Genomic DNA, 26,372 nt, shown 5'->3' with positions numbered 1-26,372 from the left:
TTGAAAATATGCTTAGAGAACGGAAAATTTCTTAGAAGAAAACTTCAAAAGGTCCTAAAAGCAAGTCCTAAATTGACAGACCAAAATACTTCCCTAATTCATGAGATAGTGAAATGGAAGTTCTGTGTAAGAAAATCCGATGTTTCACAGGCTCTCAGTGCAAAGTCTTGAAACGCCCAGAGTCTGCATCTTCAAATAGGTCTTGTTAAAAAGCAAAATTACGGCTGAGCAAATCTGAAGATCTAATTGGCTTTAGCATCCCATCTAGCAAACAGAAAGGAGCTCCGAAGGCCTGTATGAAATGGAAGGCTTATATAGGAAGAAGGAAGAAGGAGTAAGAAAAAAGTAGGATTCCTCGTCTTTCTTTGGGAAGTAGGAAGGAGGGTCTATGTGGCAAATTACTTCTCTAGTGCTAACCAGGTAATTCCAGATTGACTGGTTAAAGGTCACATTCCTGCAAGAAGCTAAAACTGCAATTAAGTCTTGATTTACTGATGTGGGGTTAGCACAGGCATTCCATTTTGAGCCTACTTTTTTTTTTAAAGTCTCAACCTCCATAGGATAAGGACCATGATTCAAACTTATTCTATTTGTATGTCAAGTGGAAGAAAGCTTGCTATTGTTAATGACGTGGTTTAAAAGAAAAGAAAAAGATTATCTTCCCTCTTCTCCTTGAAAAAACAATTAAAATTGATTTGAAATTAAGAGCTTGACTTTCAAACCATATGTTGTTTTTAAGAGTCAAAACTCTAAAAGGGTTTTCTTTTAAAGTTTCAGCATTTAATTGAAATCACAAAAGAACTTCATTAAGCACTTGATACTTGAGTTCTAACTGAAAAGGTTATGCTTCCCTGCAGAGAAGAAGCATAGAGGTAATTACGGGCACTGCCTACTAAGTGAAAAAAATAGCCATTAAAAAAATAAATGTCTCTGTTTCTTTCATTTTTTTCTTTATTTTAATTTCTTCCCAATTTGATTTTCAGTAAAATTGGGAATTGAGAGAAAAATTAGTCAAAATTAGAAAACTCGACAGCTCTCTCAGGCAAGTATCCAAAACTAATTCCTTGCTCGAGTGTCTAAAACGAAAAAGGGAGCTGGCCTAAAACATGGCCGAAGTTTGCAAACCTTGGCCTAGTTCAGTCTTTGTACTTAAAATCAAAGCAAGAGAGTTCATTGTGAGTGAAGAAGGATGGGAAGATGGAAAGGAGGCAGTGTTTCAAGGTGCCCTGGGCCACCCTATGCCTCCCATTAACACTCTAGCAGAAAACTGCTCCGTTCTCCTTAAGTGTACAAGTGTCCGGAATCCTAATAGCGCTTCCGCGACTTTCAAACAACATTGCATTTGAAACTACTAAGGGAATACAGAACAAATATCAAGCCCTGAGGCAAAGGTCTTTATTGGCCTCAGAGCAAAACTGATAATAACTACTTTCTGTTTTGAATCTATTCTTATACACCACAACAAGGAAAAGGTGAATATGATTCATTGTTGAAGAATCTGAGTTCCAAGCCTACTGCAGAGAAGAGTTGTTTTCCAAAGTCAACTCAGGAAGTAAAATTAACAAATGGCAAAGGATTTTGTCTCTATAATCTAGCATCTAGCTCTATTATCAGTTGTGATATTTTTACAAATACATATTATGTATAGGCAATGTATAGGATTACAGAGAATTGTGGCACAAAATAAAATAAATAAATTATAAAGATGCATTATCTTTACAAAGAGAGATCATTCTTCTACCGCCTTTAAAATCATGAAAATAAATTAAGAAACCTGAGGAATAAAACAATCAGTGACTGAAACCCAGGTTAGTAGGAAAAGGTCAGAAAGGACACTTCCACACACTGAAGATCAAAATATAACTTATATTAAATTCTCTTTGAAGAGGAACTAATTTGCCTTTTAAATGGTGAAAAAAGACCAAGCAAGATTACTCAGTAATCCAATGCTCAAGTGCCAACAATCACTTACTTTGTAAATAGTAGGTAAGATCTGTTTCATTTTCAGCCTGTGAAAGACAAAGACATCATAAACTGCTGAGACTGCGAGAACAGTCACTCCTTGTTCCTTCCACAACATGCTGCATCCTGCGCACAGTCCTGTCCCCAGGAACCAGCCCCACGTCCTGGCTGAGTAGCCTCTTGTAGAACAGTGTTTAATGTAGCAGAGCAATGAGAGGAGAAAGAAGAGACTGGCCCCAATATCAGCCCGTCCCACGATTCCTGCCACCGCCTCTGTGTGAATGGGGTGAGAGGCGAACATCAAGCCCGCCATGAAGGTCCAGTATCCGTCCCCAAGGAGTATCTTAGAGAAGCTCGTGAAGAGTCCAGTGACCGCCGCATGTAGTAGGACGTTGACAAGGTGGTAGCTCCAGGGATTCAGCCCTCCGATGGCGTGGTTCAGGCGAAAAGAAAGTGTGCAGAATGGCCGGTACGACTTGTGGCTGCCACTGTGGGTTAGAAGAGTCCCCCAAAAATCATTGAAGAAAATGTGGGTCCATGGCGTTTCTGGGAGAAGGTCCTGATTAGTCTTGATAGCCCGGCTAAAACACAAAATGTTAAAAAAAAAAAATCAAATGTAAAATACAGGAAAAAAAAACAAAACAAAACAAGAAAATATGTGACATTGCTAAGATATTGCCTTCCTCCATAGCTCTGTCATGTGGCTTGATGCTGGGATTCCAGGTATGTATGATTACCATAAATGAACTTTACATACACATTGAATTCAGATCCTCTCCTTAACGCTTACTAATACCACAATTAGTGTTGTATGTCTTTTTCTCAAAAGTTTTCTTCCTTGTTTGAATGTAAAAATGTTTGAAGAATAAATGCAGTTTCTACCAGTGGTATAGGCCTTAATGCAGAGGTTGCTAAACAACTGCCTTAAAAATCACGTGCTATACTAGCTAAAAATGCAGATTTCAGGCCCCAGGTTGATGTAAGGCCTGAGACTATGCATTCTTAAGAAACACAGCCCCAGGTGATAATGGTTCAGAGGATACACTTATAGCAAGAACTAGGCCCCTACTAGAAATAAATTGTAAATAGAATATCCGTGCCCAAAGCAATGCTCCTCACACGTAACAGGCAGGTTCTGATTCAGTAGGTCTGGAAAGGAGCCCAAGATTCCCCATTTCTAACAAGCCCCCAAATAACACTAATGCTACTGGTCCTTGGATCACACTTTGAGCAGCAAGAACCTAGAGAGCTGGAGATAAGAAGAATGTCTCTCCATGTGTCCAAATGTTTCCGTTCCTCCTACATTCCAGTAAACTTAGCTGTTCCCCTTCTGAGATCTCATAGGACTTAGTGTCATCTATACTAACTGCCATAACATGGCACTTCAGTGTCTCTTGCTTTTGAGGATTATAGCTCTAGATTTCCAAACTTCAAAGAGGAAGAAATAACCTAGGATTTGCTGAGCACTTGCTATCTGCCAAACACCCTGCTGGTCTCCTGGGCTGTATCTTCTCATTTAATTCTTAGAATAACTGATAAGGTAGATATTATTATCTATATCTCTCAGGTGAGGAAATTATCATTGAGAAAGTTTAATTAATAATGATCCCAAAGTCACACAAGTTGGAAACAGCAGGGTAGAGTTTCATGGCCCATCCTCTTTTCACTATAATGGACTTCTCAAAATGTGATCCACACACCACTGGGAGTACAAGAAAATACACCGATAAACCTTGTAAAACTTTTAATGGTTATATTTGTTTTAATGTGTATTTGAAATAAAATTTAATTATCACGTAAAAGCTAGATTTCATGGATGTTTGCTCAGAACGAAGCTGTTAAAAATTTAAAAGCCAATGTAAAGACAAATATTAAGGAATCCACAGTACTAGGATACGCAGATAAGGTACAAATGACGGTAGCACATAAATGACACAGTTTGGAGGATTCCTGCTCTATGTCATTTTACCTTCCAGAGAACACGGTGGCATCTTGAATCTTTTGTATTCCTAGTGTACTTATCTCTGTACTTACAGAACGCAAAATAGGAACAAGAGTAAGAAGGAAGTAGGAATGAGACATTTAAGGTACCTACTGCCTAACTAGAAACCTCTTGCCTAGTCTAATGTCAGGGCTTTTTAAGGGAGTGTGGGCATTTGTGAAGCTAAAGAATATGTAGTGGGTGACCACCTTGATGATTTTTACCGCTAACCCCTCCACCAGTCCTGCCTTTCACTCTAAAGCAGGAATTTTTATAAAATGTTACCAAATATCAGGCTGCAAAAGCCCTGTACAGAGGAGAAACATTCCTGAGTCCCAGCTCTGTCATTTGCTGAGTGTCTTCAAAAATAAGGACATACAACAGAGATTCAAACACATTAAGAAAACTATCCAAGGCGACACAACCAGCTGAAACAGCAGGGTTAGTGGTTAGTGTTCCAGTTGAGATCAAATGGCTGGCTGGGCAAGGCTGGTTTTCAACTGCTTTCTAAACTGTTTCCCAATTAACCTTTCTGAGCTCATTTCTGTGATAACAGTTTTACCTCGAAATCATTTAACCAATACTTGTAATTCTTCATTTATCTTCTATGTCAAGAAGCAGAGAACACTGCTTTGCAGCTAGCTGCATGAGTGTTCTGGAGAACCAGTACAAATGACGTCTCAACTGTTAGCTGCTGTTGTTATTATTCTACAAAGACTGAGGTACAACTTAGAAAAAGTCTCTTATTAAAGTATGCCTGACTTACAACCTCTGAAATTGGATGCATTTGGGGGTTAGAATGAAAACAGACTGATCAGTATCTACTCTGTGCCAAACATCATGCCAGTCCTTTTACAACTACTTAGGATAAATAATTGACTTTTCTAGATGCTCAATAAAAAGGCAGAAGGTCTGTTAAAATTATGTCTTAAAAAATACTCAATGTGGCAGGGATAGTTAGTTCCTCTCCTGTGTCTATTTTTCCCCTTTTCTCTTATAGCACTTCTGTTTTTAACTGGGTATACAGTCATCTAGAAAAAAATATTTCATTTCCTATCTTCTGTTGCTGCTAAATAGGGTCATGTGACTACTTTTTGGCCAGTGGAATATAAGCAGAGTTCTATGCATTATTTCCAGAAAGTGTCTTTAAGAGAAAAAACTTAGCATTCTTTCCCTCAACCCCTCCTTCCTTCCTGCTAGAGGACAAATGCAATAGCTGGAGTTCTAGCAGCCGTCTTGGCCCATAAAGTGTCCTTAGGAACAGAAATCAAGCCTAGAACAGCACAGCAATAAGACTGAAGGAAACGGAGTTTCTGTCATCTGTTATGGTAAACCATACTGGCCCTGGGCTAACTACCTCCTCATTGCGTGAATGTAAGAAGTAAATTGCTATCTTGTTTACACTGAGATATTTTTGGTGTTAGCTAGTGGCAGCTAAATAGTCATAGCGAAATCCTTTGTTCACATAAGACCTACTATATCACAGTAGTTTGACTTTTCATTTTGATTTTCATTTTTACAAGTCTCTGTGTATTGACTGAGTATTAAATGAATTTCCATATAAATTGGCTTTTAAAATATTAGAAACAGATGTTATTCTGGATCCATTAAATTAAAACACCCTGCTACGACATTCATCAAACCCAGAAGTAATTGCTTTAACTCGATGGGTTATAATTAAAATTTAAAAGAAATATGAAAAACTGCCAAACAGTGTTGTCAAAGAGCTGATTTCAAGAAATTCAGAATGAAAACTCAACTTGCCTCCACTAAACATTAATCTAGGTATTGATGTGAATTTCTCTAATATCAATGCAGAATCACTCATACTATCCAAGTCAGGGCAGTGAAAAGCTCAATAGCAAAGCATTATGGGACAAGGCTTTCTAGTGCAGTGAGAAAAGCTAGAAAGCAAACTGTAAGACAATTCTTCACTCCTTCAGTGGCAGATACATATAAGATGGTGAACCACATTCCCCAAACCAGGTTTTCTACATTACTCAGGTTTTCTACATTACCCAGAGTTTTCTTCCTTACCCAGGGTTCATCACCATAACTAACTCTGTAAAGAACTTTGGAGAAAAAATAAAACCCAAACTTTTAAAAATCTGTTCAAATCTGCCAGAATTTCTTATATTTGTAGCACTACATCTAGTAATGTGAAGCCGCTAACAAGATATACTACACATCTAAAAAATATATAAAATTAACAAATCTCATAAGTTCACTGTGGGAAAAAACTTTGATGAGGCACAGCCTTAAATATTTGCTGCAGAAAAAGAAAATTAAAGGACAAACAGTGTTAACAAAAGTGGAAGAGCGAGAGAACACCTCACCCATGTGCAACACATACTTCACGAAGGGAGAGTTTACTGTGATAAAATCCTCTGATGGCTGTTATCTGCTTAGGTAGGTTTTTATTTAAGCAATGAACATATGGCAAAAGAACATGAAATAAGACTAAACTGTACTGGGCTTTAGAACATAAGTCATGTCACACATGTAAGTCAGTGATTAGAGATGCGTTACGCATCCCTGACATCATTTTAAGAAAGATACAGACCAAAATGGCTTTAATAGAATCTGAATAATCTGCCAGCAAAGGTAAGGGTAGTCATTCAACACTGAGCATAATCGATTTTCATCCATTTGCGTATTCTCACATGAGTCCAAAATGGAAATAGTAAAACCTCTTCTGCTATTTCTCAGCTAATGAAAAAACTTAATTCAAAACAAAATTTCATGCAGATATAATTTCTGAGGTTACTTCTGTGAATTGGTATTGAAATTCAGAAAGGCACTAAGGAATTAGGAAATTTTCCACTCCGAGAAAGGTGAAGAAAATCAGAGTGGCAGATGTGAAGAAAAAACAATTGTGAGCAAGATTCTCCAGAGAATACATGACTGAGAGACCGTCTTTTGAAGCAAAAAGATCCAGTCTCTCAGGTCTTCAAGGAGGTCTTAAAACTGTTTCCCATTTTGTTCATTTGCGGCCCTTTGTTTTTGCTGCCTTATGCTTTTTCCTTTAGGAAATGTTGACAAAGGCCAATGCTATTGTAAAATTGATGAATGACGGGACACTGCCATCCAAACTGTCCTTGTGTGTTTCTTCTCTCACTGCTGCTTTTTCTGTCCATTGACCTTTTCGGTCACAAGCACCCACATAAATGATGACCATTAGTCATCTGAGCAGGAATGATGCTTAGATTCTTCAAACAAATCAAATGACACACTATTCCAAAGTGCTTTCAATTGTTCTACTGAAAGGTAAGTAAAGGCAAAACTTTAAAAATGGCAAAGAAAAAAATGTTGTAGCAATGGGTTGAAATTTGCTCTCCAAGAGAAAGAAGGAAGAGAATGGCCTTTATTAACCTACCTGCTTCTGTGCTACCCAAGCATGCCCATCTACACCTAGGAAGGGCAGTGGAATGCAGTGGTTAAGAACACTGATTCTGGAGCCAAATAGACCAAATAAAGTTCAGGCTATGAGACAGTGGACAGAGTTACTTCACCGATTCGTATCTCACATTTCTTATGTGTAAAAGAAAGACAATAACTGTACTTGCTTTATAGAATCAATGCTAGGAGTGAATGAGTCAGAAAGCAAAAAGCATACTGTTATATGTAATATAATGTGTATACGTAATGTATGTAACACATGTTAGCTGTTATTATTATCACCAGCAACACTGAACAACTGATGCTAGCCATCAATGCAAATGTAGCACTCTTTTATCATATTTATAGCCTTCAAAATCTACAGATCATGGTCATGAGTATTTCACTTGAGATGTATTTCACTTGAAATTCCTTTAAGCTTTAAAGGCCCTCTCAGAACAAGATAATAAATATGTATGAAGTCTTACCTTGGTCTTTAACACATTACTTTTCTCATTCTCTTATTTTCTGATACCTCTAACTCTCCTTGGCTAGCATCTCTTCACATTTTCCCCCCAAATGTGGATGTTTCTCTTCCGGTTCTGTCCCCTAACTTTCTTTCTCTCTACACTTTCCACCTCTGGTCATCTCCAACACCTGCAACTCAAGAGATGCCTTCTTCATCTACACCTCAAGCCTGAGTGTCGCTCATGAGCCTACACTTCTAATAGCCCAGGTAATATTCACACTTGAGTGGAAAAAAAGAGTAACGAAATCCTGGTTCCCCTACTAACACCACATGTGTTACCTTTGGCTAGTTAGCCTCTCTAAAGCTCAACTTCCTTACCCAGGGTTCATAGATAATAATGCTTCTCAAAACTGTTGTGTTGAAGATCGAATAAGGAAATATTAACTTAAAATGTTTGAAAAATAAATAACTTTGTGTAATGGATACTTGCTATTTTCTTGGACCTCTTCTAGTTAACAGTCTCCTGTTTTTCCTTTTGAGGACAACATCCACTCTCAGTCCATGTGGATAGGGTAAGGTGCCCTCACCTCCTGATGAAGATCATCAAATGACTTGGCAGAATCCTCATTCTTGGCCACAACAACTGATTTAGTGGCCAGCCTGACAAACCAGAGTCAATACAGCCCCAACAATGTAATTAGAAATGGCATCTTCATTTGAGAATGAGATGAAATCCTAGGGCTACTCGAGGATTCCCTGAAGACAGAGGCTACCTAAGAATGAAGGCAACTCAAAAGAACCCAGATCAGGGAGACAAAGAGGTAATTCCTGTGCAGCTGGATCCCATCATGCCTGAAGCTAACACTGTTAAATAAGCCAATGAATGCCCCACCCATAAGCTAGTTTAAAGTGTTATTCTGACATCTAGAATCAAAAGAGCACCAAATAATAAACACTATAATTATCTACTAATGTCATTAGTAGATAATGCCCTTACAATATCTTAAGCTTAGTAAGTCTGAATACAAATAATTTTCTTCACAAAACATCTCCTTTTTCATACAAGCCCTTCACTCCTCCATCACTGACAATGAGCTTGCTCATGAAAAAGCCTTCTTTCTTTGCTTCTACAGTTATGTTTAAATTGGTTAAAATATTTTAAAGCTGTTCAGGACCTCAGAGAAATCCAGCTCACAAGTTTCCCTTGAATCTGTGTCTAACTTTGCTTTTCTACTACCTTCATCAGGCTTTCATTATTCCTACCTGTACTGTTTTGCATGCTTACCTAAATTGCCCGTTCATTTTTCTCTTTCCCTCATTAGGCTCTAAGTCCCCTCAGGGAAGGAATTATGCCTTACATTTTCTCCCAGTGCCCAACACATATTAGGCACATAATAAATATTTGGTAAACTGAACTAAACAGCTGTCCCTGCCTGCTTTCATTCCCCCTTTGATCCATTACACATGCTGTGGATAGAGAAACTTCCTGAAATAAAACACTAACACCAACACTGTTCCACGAAAATCCCTCATCATGCCCTATTTCTTACCATAATAAACACCTTTCACAGCCCAGCATTCATTGCATCCCTATTATGACTTCTAGGCCAATTTCCCATTACTTCTCCACATGTATCCTGAGTCGGACAAACTTCACAGCCTATAGGTCTTTGCTCAAACCATTTCTTCCCTTCCTCTGCCTGAACTGCTGTTCTTCAACCAGTTACATCTGTCCAAATATGCTTCAATCCCCGATGATCATTTGTGAAGCCATGGCCTCCGCAAAGGCCTCCCTAGTTACTGTGAGTATGACTGACTTTGACTTTGAACACTGACTTCTTACAAAAACTATCAGGTATCTCAAATGGGACAACATATGGAATACATTTTAGAATGAGCAGGAAGAGATGTATGCTTTGAAAAGGGGCACGAGTGATTTTAATATTCTCTCTTCCATCCCTTACTAAAAATCATTGTCCAATAAAATGGACTGATTCTGTTGTAAGAAAATTATTCACTCACTCATTTATTCACTCAGTATTGGGCTAGGCACTGTGAAGAGCACTGCAGATAGAATGGCAAGCAAAATAGATTCCCTGACTTTGAGAAATGTTCAGCCTAGTAAAGGAGGCAAGTAAGTGTCCAGGCAATCTCCTTGGGATATGATAAATACTATTCTAACCTGAATCCTGACTGTGATTGGAGAACACAGAACAGACTCCTAGGAAGCAGTCTTAGAGGGTCAAAAGTTTCTTGGAGAAAAGCATATCTACCTAAGTGGAAAGAGTAAGGGAGCTGTGAAGATGTCACCAGACTGGAAGTCAATATTTTTAAAGGCTGTATGACACAAGAGAAGGTGGTAAGCTTGGGATCCGAAAAAATATGATAGGTTAGTTTGGCTAGAGTGAAGTTTGAGGGATGGAGCAGCAGGAATTCTTGGCATTACTCTGTCCTGCACTATTGTCCTAGATGGGACGGAGAGGAATGTGGCTGCACATCAGTCTTCTTCACGGCCTTCAGGTTTGATTTGGCTATTGTCTTGTTAGAACTTGCTTTACCTCCCCAATGCATAGTTAACTCCTAAATAGTAGAAAAACATCCTATTTATTTTCTGCAGCCTAGCACACAGTAGGCACTCAATATAAATTTGAAGAACCAAATCTGAATTAGAAATGATTGGCACTGATAGGCTGCGCTCATCTTTTAGAAAAATTCTACATTGTTTTAAGTATATAGGGGATTATCGCTTTCATTTAAAAGTAGTTCACTCACCCTGGGCACTAAACTTTGCTAACCCAATGATAATTATCTATGGAAACCATCAGGTTAACTGGCTTACTCAAATATCTTTGGCACTCATTTGCCACTTAACCCATAATTCCTTCATTAGAGTCCCTCTTTAGGGACAAATCATTATATTTTGAAAGTTCCACTTGGCTAACATGAAAGGGATATGAGAGAAATACTATAACATCTAGAGCTTGCCTTAGTTTTGAAATAAGCCACATACTTCAGATTCCTAGATTAACGTAAGATAGAAGAAGTAAATTTCAGTGTATGGTGCTGAACTGTTGGGGACAGTGTTAGCTTTCTACTTCCCAGTGGAAACGGAAGGTACTATGCTCTAGGCATGAATTTATCATTACACCTGTAACACTTTACTTATTTCTATCTCGATCTCCCCTATTAGATTCTAAGTTCTTCAATGGCAGAGATGATGACTTCCTAAGCGAACGACACTTTAATTTTTTTTAATTGTCGCCATATAGATGTTGAATAAAAAGAGGCCACAGAAAGTAACCAAGACCCTGTTGTCAGACATCCAAGGGACAGGGCCCCCAAGTAACCATAACTAAGAGAATATTCTCAGTGGACTCCTCTTCCATCCCTTTAGGAGTTTTTCCTATAAGATTCTGTTTAAATGTGGCCCCTGCTGCAGCTGAACTAAACTCCAGAGCTGTGAGAAATATATACCTCTCATAAAGCTTCTTTGCATAAGGCAGCTCCTTGTTCATCCCAAATCTAGAGTTGGCCCAGACCCTCTCTTCTCTCAGTGGAAGAAATGAGGAGGAGGAATCTTGGCTAAATATTTTGAAAGTACCTTTAGTTCCTCAGATGCTGCCATTTTCAGAATTTCCATGGGAAATACTCAAGAAAAAACTCTGACCCTAAAACTAATTAATAATCAATTTAAAAGAAAGCTGATTATTTAAAATTCAAACTTCAGTTACCTAAAGATGTTTCAAAAGTATTTATATGAAAAACATTTTGCAAGATTAAAGCAAAAATTAATAGCATGAGATTATGAGAAAAACCATGCTCCAAGCATTTAATTTCACTGATTAAAAGAATCCTCTACCTTAATATTAGCTTCTTAACAACTCAAAATAATTTTCATTGCCTTGCAATTTGCTTGATGAAATACATTAATATTTCCTACATAATTATTTGCTCACTATATCCGTATCATGTCATCTTAACATTAATAAAAGATTACTGAATACCTCACCTCCTTCTCACTGTACTAAATTGAATCAGTCTCAATTTAAACACTGAATGAAAATATCTTTATTCCTAATTTTTCAGACTTAAAATTAGTAACCACTAGAAGAGGTACTATAAAGTTTTTTGTTCCTATAAGTTCATTCAAGTATATGAACCACTTTAGTACACTACTCTATATAATTTATGAATTTAAGTCAATTTCATGGGTTTTCATAAATTCATAGATCTATAAAAAGGTAATTAAAAACTTTTTTTACATATCATACCATATCCCTTACAATGGGTTTTGAGTATTAGTGATATTTGTAAAGTAAGACTAGTTCCTTATTATTTTTCTATTTTAAAATAATTACAAATATTTGATTATTTTTATTATTATCAGATTTTTTTTATTAAGTTCAAAGCTTTCAAAAATAAATGGTTTCTATCAGCCACCCAGTTCCAAGAGAGAAATACAAGTATAACCATGAAGATTCCAATAACACCTATTTTTTGCATGATCTTGTTCTACGTGCTTTTTACACATCTTTGTGCTTAAGGATTTGATTATCCAAATGTACTCTAAAAAGGTGTTGTGGCAAGCTAATACATCTCTTCAGTTAAAATACTGGCCTTAGTGCATGAATGTGCTGTACAACTTTCAGAACAGATACACTACAATACATGGTAGTTTTCCCAACTACACAAGTATTACCTCATTTTAAAAAATCACGTCCTTGAAGAGGGGTCATAATCTTCACTTAAGGGAAATAGGAAAAGTATCTTCTGGCTATTACTACTGCTCGTGAACCCACTAAGGTTCCTCCACGTGAGCACAGCCAGACCATGAAGTTAGGGGGAAAAAATTTTAAACGAGACACTAATATGCTCTAAGAAAACAGGTACTGGGGGTAGGAAGACATTCACATTGCATTATCCAGATGTCTGGCCTATCGTTGGCCTCATTCCTGTCTTCTCTGAATTAAGTCTTAACCAAGTCACCTTTCTTTATCCACACCTCTCCTTCAGCCAAAGAGAAGAGCCAAGATGCTTCTTCTAGCCAAATGTTTGCAATGATCCTTCGTCTTCTCTACTTAAAAATTTCCACATGTCGCCAATGTATCCCTCACAGGTATCCATGTTATAATGCCATCTCGCATTTATGTCATGCTTTTATATATTACAAAATGTGCTCATGGTCATGATGATCTTGAGCCTTTGTCACCACCCTGTGAGTAAGCAGATGTGAATGGATGTGGACGTGAGAAGCTAAGAATCCTGCCTCAGATAATCTCATGAGTGAAGATCAGAGCAGCTCACACTGAAATTCAAATCTCAGTTCCTCGTCTACTACTCTGTGTCATGGCCGAATTATACCCCTCCATTCAAATGGTGAATCCCTAATCTCAGTACCTCAGAGTGTAACTCTATTTGGAAATTGGATCTTCAAAGAGGTAACAAAATTAAAATGAGGCCATTAGGGTGGACCTTAACACAATCTAACTGTGTCCTTATGGGAAGAGAAAATTTAGACTCACAGAGAGACACTAGGGGCACATGCACAGGTGAAAAACCACGTAAGCACACAGTGAGAAGGTGGCTATCTGCAAGCCAAGAAAAGGCTTCAGGGGAAACCAAACCTGCCTACACTTCGATCTCGAACTTTTATCCTCCAGGACTGTGAAACAATAAATTGCCTAGTCTGTGGTATTTTGTCGTGGAAGCCCAAACAAACAAATACACCCTACATCATACCATTGTATATAATTACATTCACTACCCTGTTTATCCCCTCAGAGTTTCGGGGAAACTAGATTTCACACAATAGCCATATTTTGCAATAGTATGTCTGGTGCTCTGTTTTTGATGACAGTTTGGGGAGTATAAAAAGTTTTAAGAGGTTGCTTATTCTCACTGCTTCAGGATATGTCTACGTTCTCTACCAGAAAAAAAAAAAAAAAATTCCTGATCATGTCAATGGGGTATTAATGCTAACTAAACACACTTAATAAAGTACCAGGGCTACTTCATATCCACACTGAGATTGACAAAGCTTACATACATGTTATCTCATTTTATCCTCACAATACACTATAAAATATAAAGCTAAAGCTGGAGGGGTTAAGTTAGTTAAAGAAGAGCATAGACTTAACAAGAGGCAGAGAAAGACCCTAAACACTGTTCTCCAAACTACTCTATTTAACCTTCAAAGCAGCTCTGTTCCTCCACATGTACAATAAATCTCCAATGAGAAGTGTTTGTAAGACGATTTGAAAGTAAAACCCTAGTCTATTATTGCATTTTGTCTGGAATCCATATATCTGCCCTCAAGACTCAATAAAGTTACCAAAAAAAATGCTTTTGTACCATATTCTTTTAATTTCTGCATTTCAAAAAGAAAGTCTTCTTTTTACACTAAGGAGTCTTGGAAAACGTGAGTCAAAGGAAGGTGTTAGTTGTCTTCTAGTGACGGGTGAAAAAGCCAGCTTTATGAAAGCCAAAAACTAACCTATAATTTCATATTACAAAATATAATAGAAAACATATTCTGGCAGAAATTTTGCTGCCTGCATCCCTTTTCAACTATAAAATCGTTACACACACACACATACATCTGAGAAAGATCAGACTTTGAACATATTGCAGCAACATACACGCACAACATGGGAAGTTTCAGCAGGGCTGCCTGTGATGACAGGATACACAGACATCCCTACCATAAAATCAGCCTCACAGCTAAATCAGAGAGTCTTTTTGGACGCAAGAATATATGAGCCCTGATGAAAAACAGGCAAGGAGGAAAAGACTCTAATTTAAAACTAACACAGATGAGCCTACACAAAGTACCCAAACATTTGGTCCACAAACCACCAGCAATGCTCTAATTTGTTGTGGAAGGCAAGAGATATTTCATCCAAGAATAAGGAGAGAGAAAGATTTGCTCCACCATGAAAATTTATTGGCATTCCAATATATAATACTTTCTAATATAGATGTTATTCATTGACCAAACTTTAATATTCAAGAAATAAATTAAACTTCAGGAAGCCCTACCACTTTTGCTCTGTAGCTCTTTAAATAAATCACATGGTAGGCACTCAAAATACACATGCTGAATGTTAAATGAAAACTATCAGTTTGTTCAGATCTTGGGTTATGAACAAATTATGAAGCACTGACATGCTCCTTTAAGGATCTTAAGCATGGAATATTTTACTGTTTTGCTGACCCCCAAATTTTCCACCCTGGAACAATTGGATATGAAGAGTGTCTTCTTTAGCACTATGACTGCTAAATCAGCTAACCTCTCTAAGACTGGAAATCCTCAAACCAGACCACAAAATCATCTTTGTTCAATCTTGACCATCGCTACCGTCACTGCACATAATTTGTCACCCTAGTCATTGCAAATAAAAGAAATGTTTTTCAACATACAAGTAACTGTGCCAATTTAATAAATTCACAAAGCATGAAATGAACAAGCAGAACCTAAGTTTAAGAATGGAAGATAGCATTCATTCAGCCAAAGGAATGTCAGTATAACATCTAATTTTTTACTCCTATCTGTAAAAATATATATATATATATATCATCTTTATCTCAAGTTACTCCTAATAGCCATGTTAAGTGTTAAACACATACACTCACACTTTAGAGTAAGCCAAATCTTGATTCAAATTCTTCCTCCTCAACTTATTAGCTATATGATTTAGTTCTCTCTATAAACTGCTGTTCCTGGTATAAAATAATGTATCTAAGATAAGCACACATAGTTGGTGATTAACAAATGACTGTCACTACAACAAATCTCCTCCCTTGTTTTCCTAGGATCCATAAAAGAGCACATTTTTCTGAAATGTTGGTCAATATCACCACATCTCGCACATTCAGTTACTGGTGTCATTTACTTTTTCTCTTAGCATGTTCTTCAGGATCTTTGACCCTGTCTTCCCCTCTGCACCTATGTGAAATTGTACCTGTATTACTCCTAAGTTATGCCCATTAGCCAATCTAAGAGCACAAGAATGATGTTCACAACATCTAACTCATCTGGGAGGATCAATGACAGCAAGGTTAAGCGAAGGGATCAAAAAGCACAAGAGAAAGAGGAGTCACAGGACTTATGGCATAGTGCACAGCTAATTAGAATATTCTGAGAAGCAGCATCTTTGGAAGGATAACAGTTGATTATTACCAAAGAACCTGTGCTTGGTATTTCTCTTTGACTTAAGATCATCAATTCTAAGAAAACAACTATAACGTGATCTTCAAACTGATATTTTTAGCTACCCAAAGTCAATTTTTTTCTTGCACAAAGTAGAAAAAGAATTACTCCAGTCATTTGCAATCACACACATACACATCATTATGTTTTCAAAGATGGCAACTTCTAAAAAGGACACTAAATATTAAACTTCTTCTATCTTTGCTAATAAAAAAATAAAAGTCAACATAACATTTGAAAATGTCCTCTTTACCAAAGGCAACCTTATGCATGTGGGCAGTAAATAGGCTACAATTTGTGATGGCTTGGAACACAATCTAGAAGAGTTTAAGATGAGAAATATGATCACCTTATGAAGAAAGGCAGTCACACAATCTGTCATGGTCACTCCATTCAGAGTAGATGGGTTTTCACACTGAAAAATTAACATTAAATGTTGCCTTGGGGAGGATAAAGAAATAGGCATTCCCAAATACTATATTGGTCCTGTCTTCCAACGGTTTCTTTTCTGAGGGCATTCTGGAGAGAAGTTCAATCTTTCTAATGAGAATATAACTGTACAACAACTCTCCAAGGGCATTTACCTCTTTAAAAAGGAACTCTAAACTCTGCTGTCTTTAAAAGGCAGTAGGTCACTGGGAAAAATCATTTTTCAAAGCTCCAGTGAATCGGCACTCTGCTTTTAGCCAGCCATGGGGATAAGGCGTGCAGTCCCAGTAACAGATTCGTCTTTAATTTTTAATGCCTGTCCATTCCAGGGCTCCCAAGAGGAATCAGTGACTTACTCATGGCATCAAAAGTGGCTTGGACTGTGTGTATGTATGTGTTTCAACAAAGCGGGAAGGAAAAATCATCCATCAACTATTTATTTTAGATGAACATTTAATAAAGTTTACAAGAGTATACATAAAGGCATCTTCCTATCCATCCCAAAAGGAAAGAAAAAAATAATAATCTCATCATTGTCACTCCTCAGAATTTAAGTGAAAAGAAAGCCCCTAGAAGGGAAGGCACATGTTTTTTATTTCCCATTCTGAAAGTGCACACAGGTATGAGCATGTTCAAATGGCAGTGAATTCATCTGGAATGTGGAAGACCATGGGGTTCACACATATAAAGATCAACAGTTGTTTTAGAAATTAACTACGCCGCATCTTAAACTTCTACATAAGTTCTAAACTGATCCAGGTGTTATTATCAGGGTAGAAACAGATGCAGTCTTAGCACATTAAACTGTGAATCCAGCTCCAACACTGCTTAATGGGCTCCACATGCTGAAAATGATCATCATGGTGAGAAGTGCACTCAACCAAAAGCCAAACTTTCAAACAAAATGAGAGTTTCATTAACTACATTATGATCACACACAACTAATCTGGGACTAACACTGTTTTTACACTGATTATGGTGCATTAGTAGTTTCAAGGGCAGGAAAAGATATTAGGAGATCAATGCAACATCAAAACAACAAAACCACTGTTGTCACAGGGGTGTTGACATCATGACATCAATGCTGTCCCTACAATAAAGTCAGCACTGGTTGGACCAGCCTGTCTTACCTTGTGATTCTATCTGATTCCCCAAAGTGGCTAGAGGAAGTGAGATGAATGATGGGGAAATTTATGTAATAACCACTATCATAATCTATGTATAGAACTTTCTAGTTTTCAAAGCATTTTTATTTGCATCATGTTATGTCACAAATGCTCTTCCCATCTTTTTAGTGGAGAAAATAAAGACTCATCCAAGATCACATAGTCAGTAACAAGCAGAATTCAGAAAATATCAGACCAGTGGACTGGTGTTTTAGTGCTACTTTTGCTACTTCACAGTGTCTCCAGTCATGAAATATTGCACTGGGGAGGTCTCTGCCCACATTCCATTTGCAATTCACCAACCAACAGACAAACAAACTTGGGTTATTCTAGAAAAATAAGACACAATAAAAGAGTACAACTGTGTTTTAGTCAATTCCCTTTAGCCCTCCCCATTTCTTTTGCAACTAACAGGTCTAAATGACGCTAAATTAGTGTAACATACTAGAAAGCTATCTGGAATGGAAAGGATTTCACCATGGAGCATTCTGTATTTATTGACTTTTCTATTGACCAAAAAGCCTTATGGTCTTTAAACAACTCCAAAAACAGACAATTAAAATAATACCAGACTATTATTTATAGTTTTTTCTACTTCTAGAATTCAACTCTGATGAAACTTAAACTTTTAAACTCTACTGAGAAGTCACCACTGTATATTTCTTAAATTATTTAATTTTTAAATCCATCCTTATTTCCTGAACTTCAGCCTTAGTACTTATTTCACATCAAGCAAACCTCAGTAGATGGTTAACCCCAAGGCAAGTGAGCTTTCAGTAGAATTCAATTTAGAATAAAAGCTGCTACGACAAGTAGGCAACATATGTCCAAATCACATCTCCAGGGGGTTTCAAAAATAGGTATTAGAGTTTTCATCAAAAGATCCATCTGAAAACTGGACTTCTATTTTTATTCTAACATGGTCTATTTTTTTCTTTTTGACTAATGTATATATTACACAGACTCAAAACCAAGTGAAAAAAAGGATAAAAAGGAAAAGAAATGATGGCAGAGTAGCAGTAGGAAATTGTGAGTAGCCTTGTGGAGAGAATACCAACCACACAAAATCTCAAGCCTTCCTGTCTCAGTGATGGAGGAATAGATGCAGGTTTTGTTTCTCTGTCCTCTGCCTTATACTTATCATGGCAAGAACTAAATCTTGATAATCTTGATTACTGGCAAAAGGGGCAAATTACAGCCCCAAACATAGATATTACTGTCTGTATTAGTTTCCTATTGTTACTCTGATGAATTAGCACATACTTAGTGGCAAAAAAAAAAAGCACAAATTTATTATCTTACAGTTCTGGAAGCATTAGGTCCAAAGTGGCTTTCACGGGGCTAAGATCAAGATATTAGCAAGATTGTGCTCCTTCTGCAGGCTGTAGAGGAGAATCTAGTTCCTTGCTTTTCCAGGTCATAGAGGTCATTCCTTGACTGATGGGCCTTTTCTCCATCTTTAGAGCCAGCAATTTATTACATCATTCAACCTCTTCTTCCAACATCTCTTCTTCTCTGACTCTAACTCTCCTGCCTCCTTCTTTCCATTTTAAGAACTTTTGTAATTGCACGAGGCCTACCCAGATGATACAGGATAATCTTCCATTTTAAAATTCTTAGTTTTTCACATCCGTAAAGTTCTTTTGCCATGTGAAATAGCACATTCACAGGTTCTGAGGATTAGGATGTAGAGATCTTCGGGAGGCCATTATTCTGCCTACCACAATATCTCATTTTGCTAGGCTTAACCAAATATAGTAATAAGATTCTCAAAATAATTCCTTGACTAAAAGATACAAGGTACTCCACCTCGATAGGCATGCAGAAGCAAGAATCAACAGTGTATATGTGCATATAAATGAATAAAAACTACCACCATTTATTTTCTGCTTTATAACCAAAAGAAAATATGACACAAGGTCTAGAGCAGCACACAGATAAGACAAAGTAATAAGAAGAATAATGATATGTAAAACAAAGAAACCCCAAAGCTTTTCCTGATTTAAGGTAGAGGAACAATTTCCATAGCAGAGCTCCACGCAGATTTCATCACTCAAAATTCCCTCTAAAATCCTTTATGCACCTCAAATACAATCTAGAGAATTAGAACTTGTAATTATGTAAGTGGCCAATTCATGGATACGGGTTTCACACATATTATATTATACCTAGGGGTGATACTCAAAATACTAATAAAGAATACAGAATGAGTGCTGGCCACAGTACTGGAGTCGGATTTTATAAGACCTCTGCTATGTTTAGCATTAAACTTTAAGTAGCTGGATGGTGGGGAGGTCCCAGGTGACCTCAAGTAAGGGCACGGGATGGTCAAGGAAGACAAGAGCCTCAAGGGGGCAGGAGGCAATAGCTATTTATCCAATTGCAATTGCTATGCCACAGAGAATGGCTAACCAAGTACCCCAACAAAACTGATATAGTTGGTCAATGATGGCCATAGAGAGTATGCATCACATTCCTAATTAGGGAAATAAAGTTAGATGGAAAGGAATGACCACTTGAAAAAAAAAAAAAATGCGTTGATACAATTTTAAGCAGGAAAGAATGACCAGATTAACAGTGCTGTATCCAAACAGATCCTGACAGCATGGAATGACCAACTGAAGTAAACAAAGTTTAATAGGAATAAGGATTAGATCCTAAGATCTAAAATTGGGCCCAAAAACAGCAGCTATAGGATAGGAATATGTGAGTCAGCAACATATGCATGGAAAAATACTTGGAGAGTTTACAGAAAAGGAAGCCTCAATGAGTCAGTATGATGTGGCCACCAAAAAAAAAAAAAAAAAAATCGAATGCAAACATAGCCTTGAGTAAAAACCAATACATTACATAATCAAAATGCTATAGTTATCTACAGTAACGTTATAATAACCTCAAAACATCTTCTCAGTATTATTATGTATTATAGTTAGCTATTTTCACTATTACTACTATCATACATACTAACAATAAAAATGATGACAAATATTTAATTACAATTTTTGTGAGAGATTCTGTAACAGAAGAATTCAAATTTACCATCTACCTCATAGGATTTTGTGAGAATTTAATTAATATCCTCAGTTTTAGAATGATCAAGTAAAACTTTCAAGGTTACCCAATTTCCAGGAACCATTTGGACAGATACCTTAAAACCAGAAAGCATTCAAAGAAGCAAACAAAATGACATGAGAATCTTGGAACCATGTCATTTTGAGAATTTTTAAAGAAAATACAGTAATTCCCCTTATATGCAGCTTCACTTTCCGTGGTTTCAGTTAGCCTCGGTCAGCCACAGTCCGAAAATATTAAATAGAAAATTCCAGAAATAAATAATTCTTAAGTTTTAAACTGCACTCCATTCTGAGTAGTATGATGAAATTTCATGCCGTCTGGCTCCATCTTGCCTGGAATGTGAATCCTCTCTTTGTCCAGCGTATCCACCTGAATACTCTCTCCACTCATTAGTCACTCGGTAACCTTCTCGATTATCAGATCAACTGTCATGGCGTCGCAGTGCTTCTGTTCAAGTAACTCTTGTAATTGTCTAAAGCTATGTCATGATGCCTACATCATTCACCTCACTTCATCTCATCATGTAAGTAAGCATTTTATCATCTCACATCATCACAAGAAGAAGGAGTACAGTACAATTAGATATTTTGAGAACCATATTCACATAACTTTTACTACTGTTTATTATTACAATTTTTAAAATTATTTGTTATAGTTAATATTTTATTGTGTCTAATTTATAAGTTAAACTTTATCATAGGTATGCATAGATAGGGAAAAAATGGTATATATAGGGTTAGGTACTATCCAAGGTTTCAGGCATTCACTGGGGGAACGACTGTAGATTTATTTACCCAGTGAAAAGTAACTTAGAAGAGAGAGATGATAAATTTCTTCAAATTACTGAAATTGCATCACACCAAAGAAGGATTAGACTTTACCTATACTTATCATGAAGACAGACTGAGATGATGAAGTTACCAACAGCTATATGTTAAACTATATGGAAGACTTTAACTGTTAGATGTATCTAGTGATAGAACACATCACCTGAGTGGTTAGCGATTCTCCATCGCTGGAAGTCTAAAAAGAGAGGCAGAATGATCATCATAGAATAATAGATGAAGTCTAGATTAGGCACTCCACATCTTGAGATTCAATGATTCTACATTTCGATAAGATATAACTTCTAAAAGAGATGTTGATAACCAATGTTTCCCACTTATTAGTCATTTATATAGAACCTCCATGATTTCTGCCATACTTATGTACTAATTATACTACTAATTAACTTAATATCTTCCTTTAAATTGCCTCACTTTTATTTTCCCTATTATATTTTGCCTTGTTCTTAACAATATCTACGGACTGCTATGCTACTCATATTTTAATGAGAACTCTTAAAGTAAATATTAAAGTAAAATGCTTATGTGAATGCCTCCTAAAATCAGTAGCACACAGGCCACACTTTATACACACTGTTCTAATTTCTCAGTTACAAAAGTGCATACATATATTTTTAATTAGATATTTCGCCCCCCGAGATCTGAGCTTTGAAAATCACCTTTAAGAGACCTAATAGGTAATCATCATATTTTGATACAGTTCTGGTATTGCTCCTGTGTTTGTTTGTTTTGTTTAAGAGAGGACAGTGGGAAAACATTCCCAGGCCTCCTATTTACTTGGCTGCATTTGCTTCACGTTTTGGAAACCAATTATTCACATAATGGATAACAGTCTTAAGTGTCAAGATCGAGATCTGCTCATCATTAATGTTTCTTAAAGTTGAGCTCAAAAGTCTTGACTACGTTATTGAATTTGTCAATATTCCAATTAGCTAACAGATTAACATCTGTCTATTTGGAGTATTTGTTTGAGATTTCCATTTTCCTTACACATTTTTTGGCAAGATACCATACATTTTGTGAGAATGAAACAACTAAGTGAATAAAGAAGCATTCTGAGGAAACGCTTTTCTTCCACAAGCTTTTCAAGAAAGAATTTCAACAAAGAGCAGAGCCCGAACTACCGAAATCTTAGTTGACACAGAAGCTTTTAGTTGATTTACTTTTAATTGAGACTGCTTTGTAGCCTCACTAGTAATTTTGAAAAAATCTGCCATAAACTGAAACAAGGCTCTTAACACATGATTGAGCTTCAGACAGAGTTTCTTGCCTGGCTTTAGCACCTATTTAAGTTAATAAATAATTGTTCAGATGGTTTTATTGATTATGTTGTGGTGAAACAAAACATTTCCCATCTTGCTACCTGAAAAAATAAGCGACTTTGTCATAAAAAACATTCTAGAAAATCTGGCCACATTATATATTCTACTGAATAAAGTTTATTGACATTCTGGAAAAGAAGACAAAAAAGCATAGGGAGGAGGAAAATCCCCACTGAAAGAAAGCAGCCAGGTCTAACTACAATTAGACTGAATTTTGTGCTAGACTGAAGCCGTGCTGGATAGTCCTTGAATAATACTAAATCTCTTAGATAGTTCCTTCACCGTTACCCAAACTTTATATTCAGTTTCCACGGGGCATGGGGTCAGTAGGGACCTGGGACCGAAAATCTGGACTAAAACATTAGCTTCTCAAGACCAATTGGTCTATTACATCTCTTCTGTCTTTCATCCCTCTTTCCTCCTTTTAAAGAAGCTGTTTCATTTCTCTGAATGACAAATTAAGTTAAAGCTATAATTCAGAAAATAGAAAAACTTTCTGCTCCAATTCAGAAGCTGCTTTAAATTAGTAGCTGCCATTGGCATGCAATTTATTTGTAGTGAAGACTTGTGTCTTTCAGTAGATGATTATTTTCTTGGCTAAGCCTTATAAATTAATGAGTTAATAAAACTTCACCACTGTTTTGCAAAAGAAACTTTGTTGGGATTATAGAAGATATACTCTAGGCAATAATGTAGGACAAATTATCACTCAGGACGAAACATAGAGGTACTTTTAAGTCCCTTACTAAGGTAACATTTGCGATATATATAATTGATAAAACAGTCCATGGTAGTACATTATTTATTCAGCCTGAAAAATTGCAGTACAAGTTCCACTTATAAAAGAACTGCGGACATAATTATAAATGGCATTTGGATCTCAAATAAAATGTACATAAAATATGGCCAGGGTAAGAAAGCGGGAATAATGACACAAATTTAGTAAGAAATTTTACTACACAACACTTTGGCTTGCAAAGTTATATTTTAGAATTTTCTTCTTAACTTCATAGCCAAATGAATTCAGCTACATGGCTAGTACAAGAAAATAATCAAAGACACCAAGCATGTTTGATTCCATGAAAAGAAATGATTAATAATCTGGCTGCTCAGCCTGAGAAGCTCATCTAGATTTTCAGGTAACTTCAAACTAATAATAGTTGGGTATTACACAAAGAAATATTCCATATAACTCATTTCCTATCAATTATCAAGGCAATCCTGAGCTATGAATCCAATTTTAGTCAAGTGATGACATCCTACTACTAAAGAATGCAAAGAGGACTTTAATATGTCTCAAAACTTTTCTTAACACGACTTGCAGCCTTACCAAAAGTTGATAGTGCAATCCTTTAGGAGATTCTTGAGATTCAATGTTATCATTGTACTGATGACATTTCAGAGTCTCTGACCGTACATACATAAATCAAGGACTCGGGGATCCAGTGTCGGCACTGCCACACCTATTTGAACATCTACTTCCCCATCTGGGAAAAATTAAGAGACTGAGATCATAAAGAGTTTGGCCTAAAGATAAAGAGCACAGACAAATCCAAACCTAACAAAATAAGTGACGATCCCATTGCTTTTGCTAAAGATACAGCCCTTCGACAAATATTTACTAAGCACCAACAGCATGCCAGGCCCTGTACTACTCGTGGGTTTAGCCCAGGGTCCAGTCAATGACGTGCCCCTCATCCCTTACTTTTCCCATTTTGGTGACTTCCTGGGACAGTGTGATGTATGGAGCTGCAGCCACCTCACAAATACGAAAGAAACAGCCAACATCCGAGAATGGACAGACCACAAGAACCCTGTTATCATGATTAAGTCTCCAAACCAACCCTGAGACCACCTTCCTCGAAATATCTTATTAAATAAATAACCTTATAATAGTTTATGCCACTTTTAATCAGCTGTTATTTGCCACCAAATTCAAAGCAACTGACAATATCCTTATTTTATCTATTTGATATTTCACATATATTACTCATCATCCAGAACAAATATTTGATTTTTGTAGTATTATTTCAACTATGCTTTTCTTTTAGAAATCAGAGATGTAATTAAAGTTTATTTTTTTAACCTATCTCTATGCCATTCCTCACCTTCCCTTTCAGAATTACCACTATCTTGAAGTTGGTATGATTCTGTACTGTTTGTACATTTTTACTATTTAAATATTTCCCATGTAAAATATATGGTATTGTTTTGTGTATATTTAAAGCTTACTGAAATATATTATAAGCTAAGCCTTATTCTGCAGCTTATGTTTTACCCATCAGATTTCTAAGATTTATCCATATTTATACACCTTCTTCATTTTAACTGCAATAGAGTATTCTAAGAAATAAAGATTCTACATCTAGAGATACTGATAGGCATTTAGATTGTTTCCAATTTTTTGCCTGACATGTATTTTTTAGCACAGAAAACTAAAAGCTACTGCTCAGTTTTCCAATTATGCACTAAATAGGAAAAAATTAAAACTGAAGATACATAGTACATCTCCTGGGAGACTACTGGGCATGGTAAGATGCCATAGTAAAAACAAAGGGGGCTACCAGGGCATACTGTTTGTTAGGCACCACTGTTATTTGATGTTCTACTAACATCATCTCTAGCTATCTGTATGTCAGTATCATCCATAAACTATTCTCAAAGCTAAAGGGAATGGTATCATGTGCATCAGTGGGGTCCCACACAGCTAGCTTACTTACGTTGCAGAGACATTTATATTGGCCAAGAGAAGACCAGATCAAGAAGCACTTTAAGGCCACTCTGCTAGGCAGAGACACAAAGGTACAATTATAAAAACACAACAGAATTCAATTTGAGACAATGTTGTTTAGTTTGTGAAAACGTTATTTCAAACTTTCCAATCCTGCACTCAACATTTAAAAACCAAACAGATTCCCCCTAGAGAAAAAAAAGGGAAAGGCAGTCAGGTAGCTTTTGGAGCAAATCTGCACGCTTCATCTGTAACTCTGTTCCTTAAAATGTTCTTAAATACATCCCATTGCTCTTAGGACAAAAAAGAAAACCTTTAACAATGTCTACATAGTTCAGGACTCTATGGCCTCTGCTCACCTTCTGGGCTACTTCTGAGGCCAGTCCTCCCTTGTTATCAAATCTTCAGCCACATCAGACTTATCCTTTCTCTTATGGAGCTCCCAATCAATGCCCTTGGTATCTCTGTAAAGGCCTTCTAAAGCGTCAATTCCCATCTTAATCCTATCCACCTTTACCTGTCTAACTCCCTCTTATCCTTCAAAGTTCAGTTTCAAAGCTGATTTCAGAAACCCTCAGAACATTTCTCAGTAAATGAGGTCAACTTGTTTTGCCTTTATAATATCCATCACAATGATAATTATTTACTTAATGATCACTAGACTATAAGGACTAAAAAGACTGTAAGGACTATAAGGCCAGAAGTCACACTTTGTTTTTCTGCCACTATATTCCTAGATCCTAGAAGAGTGCCTAAACATATTAGTTGCTCAAATAATTTCTCAAATCCAATAAAAATACTACAA

General features: G+C 36.7%; 1 protein-coding gene across 4 annotated transcripts in view; it reads right to left on the bottom strand.

The window, feature by feature from the left end:
• Nucleotides 1-26,372, bottom strand: part of TMTC2 (transmembrane O-mannosyltransferase targeting cadherins 2) — a 346,015-nt gene that overhangs the window by 203,632 nt on the left and 116,011 nt on the right. For 2 of the 4 annotated variants that reach the window (XM_039868970.1, XM_039868969.1), the window contains exon 2: nt 1,973-2,543. The exons of 1 other annotated variant lie outside the window; for it this stretch is intronic. In XM_039868970.1, the coding sequence (XP_039724904.1) occupies nt 1,973-2,543 (571 nt within the window). Of the gene's footprint in view, nt 1-1,972; nt 2,544-26,372 lie in introns of those variants that run through there. One more of the 4 variants, XM_039868973.1, reaches the window with a different exon arrangement.

The sequence above is a fragment of the Pteropus medius genome, unplaced genomic scaffold, assembly GCF_902729225.1.
Source record: "Pteropus medius unplaced genomic scaffold, Ma_sr-lr_union100, whole genome shotgun sequence".
In the NCBI taxonomy this organism is placed as follows: domain Eukaryota; kingdom Metazoa; phylum Chordata; class Mammalia; order Chiroptera; family Pteropodidae; genus Pteropus; species Pteropus medius.
Note: the sequence above shows the minus strand (reverse complement) of the source record. Positions and strands in the feature narration are given on the sequence as shown.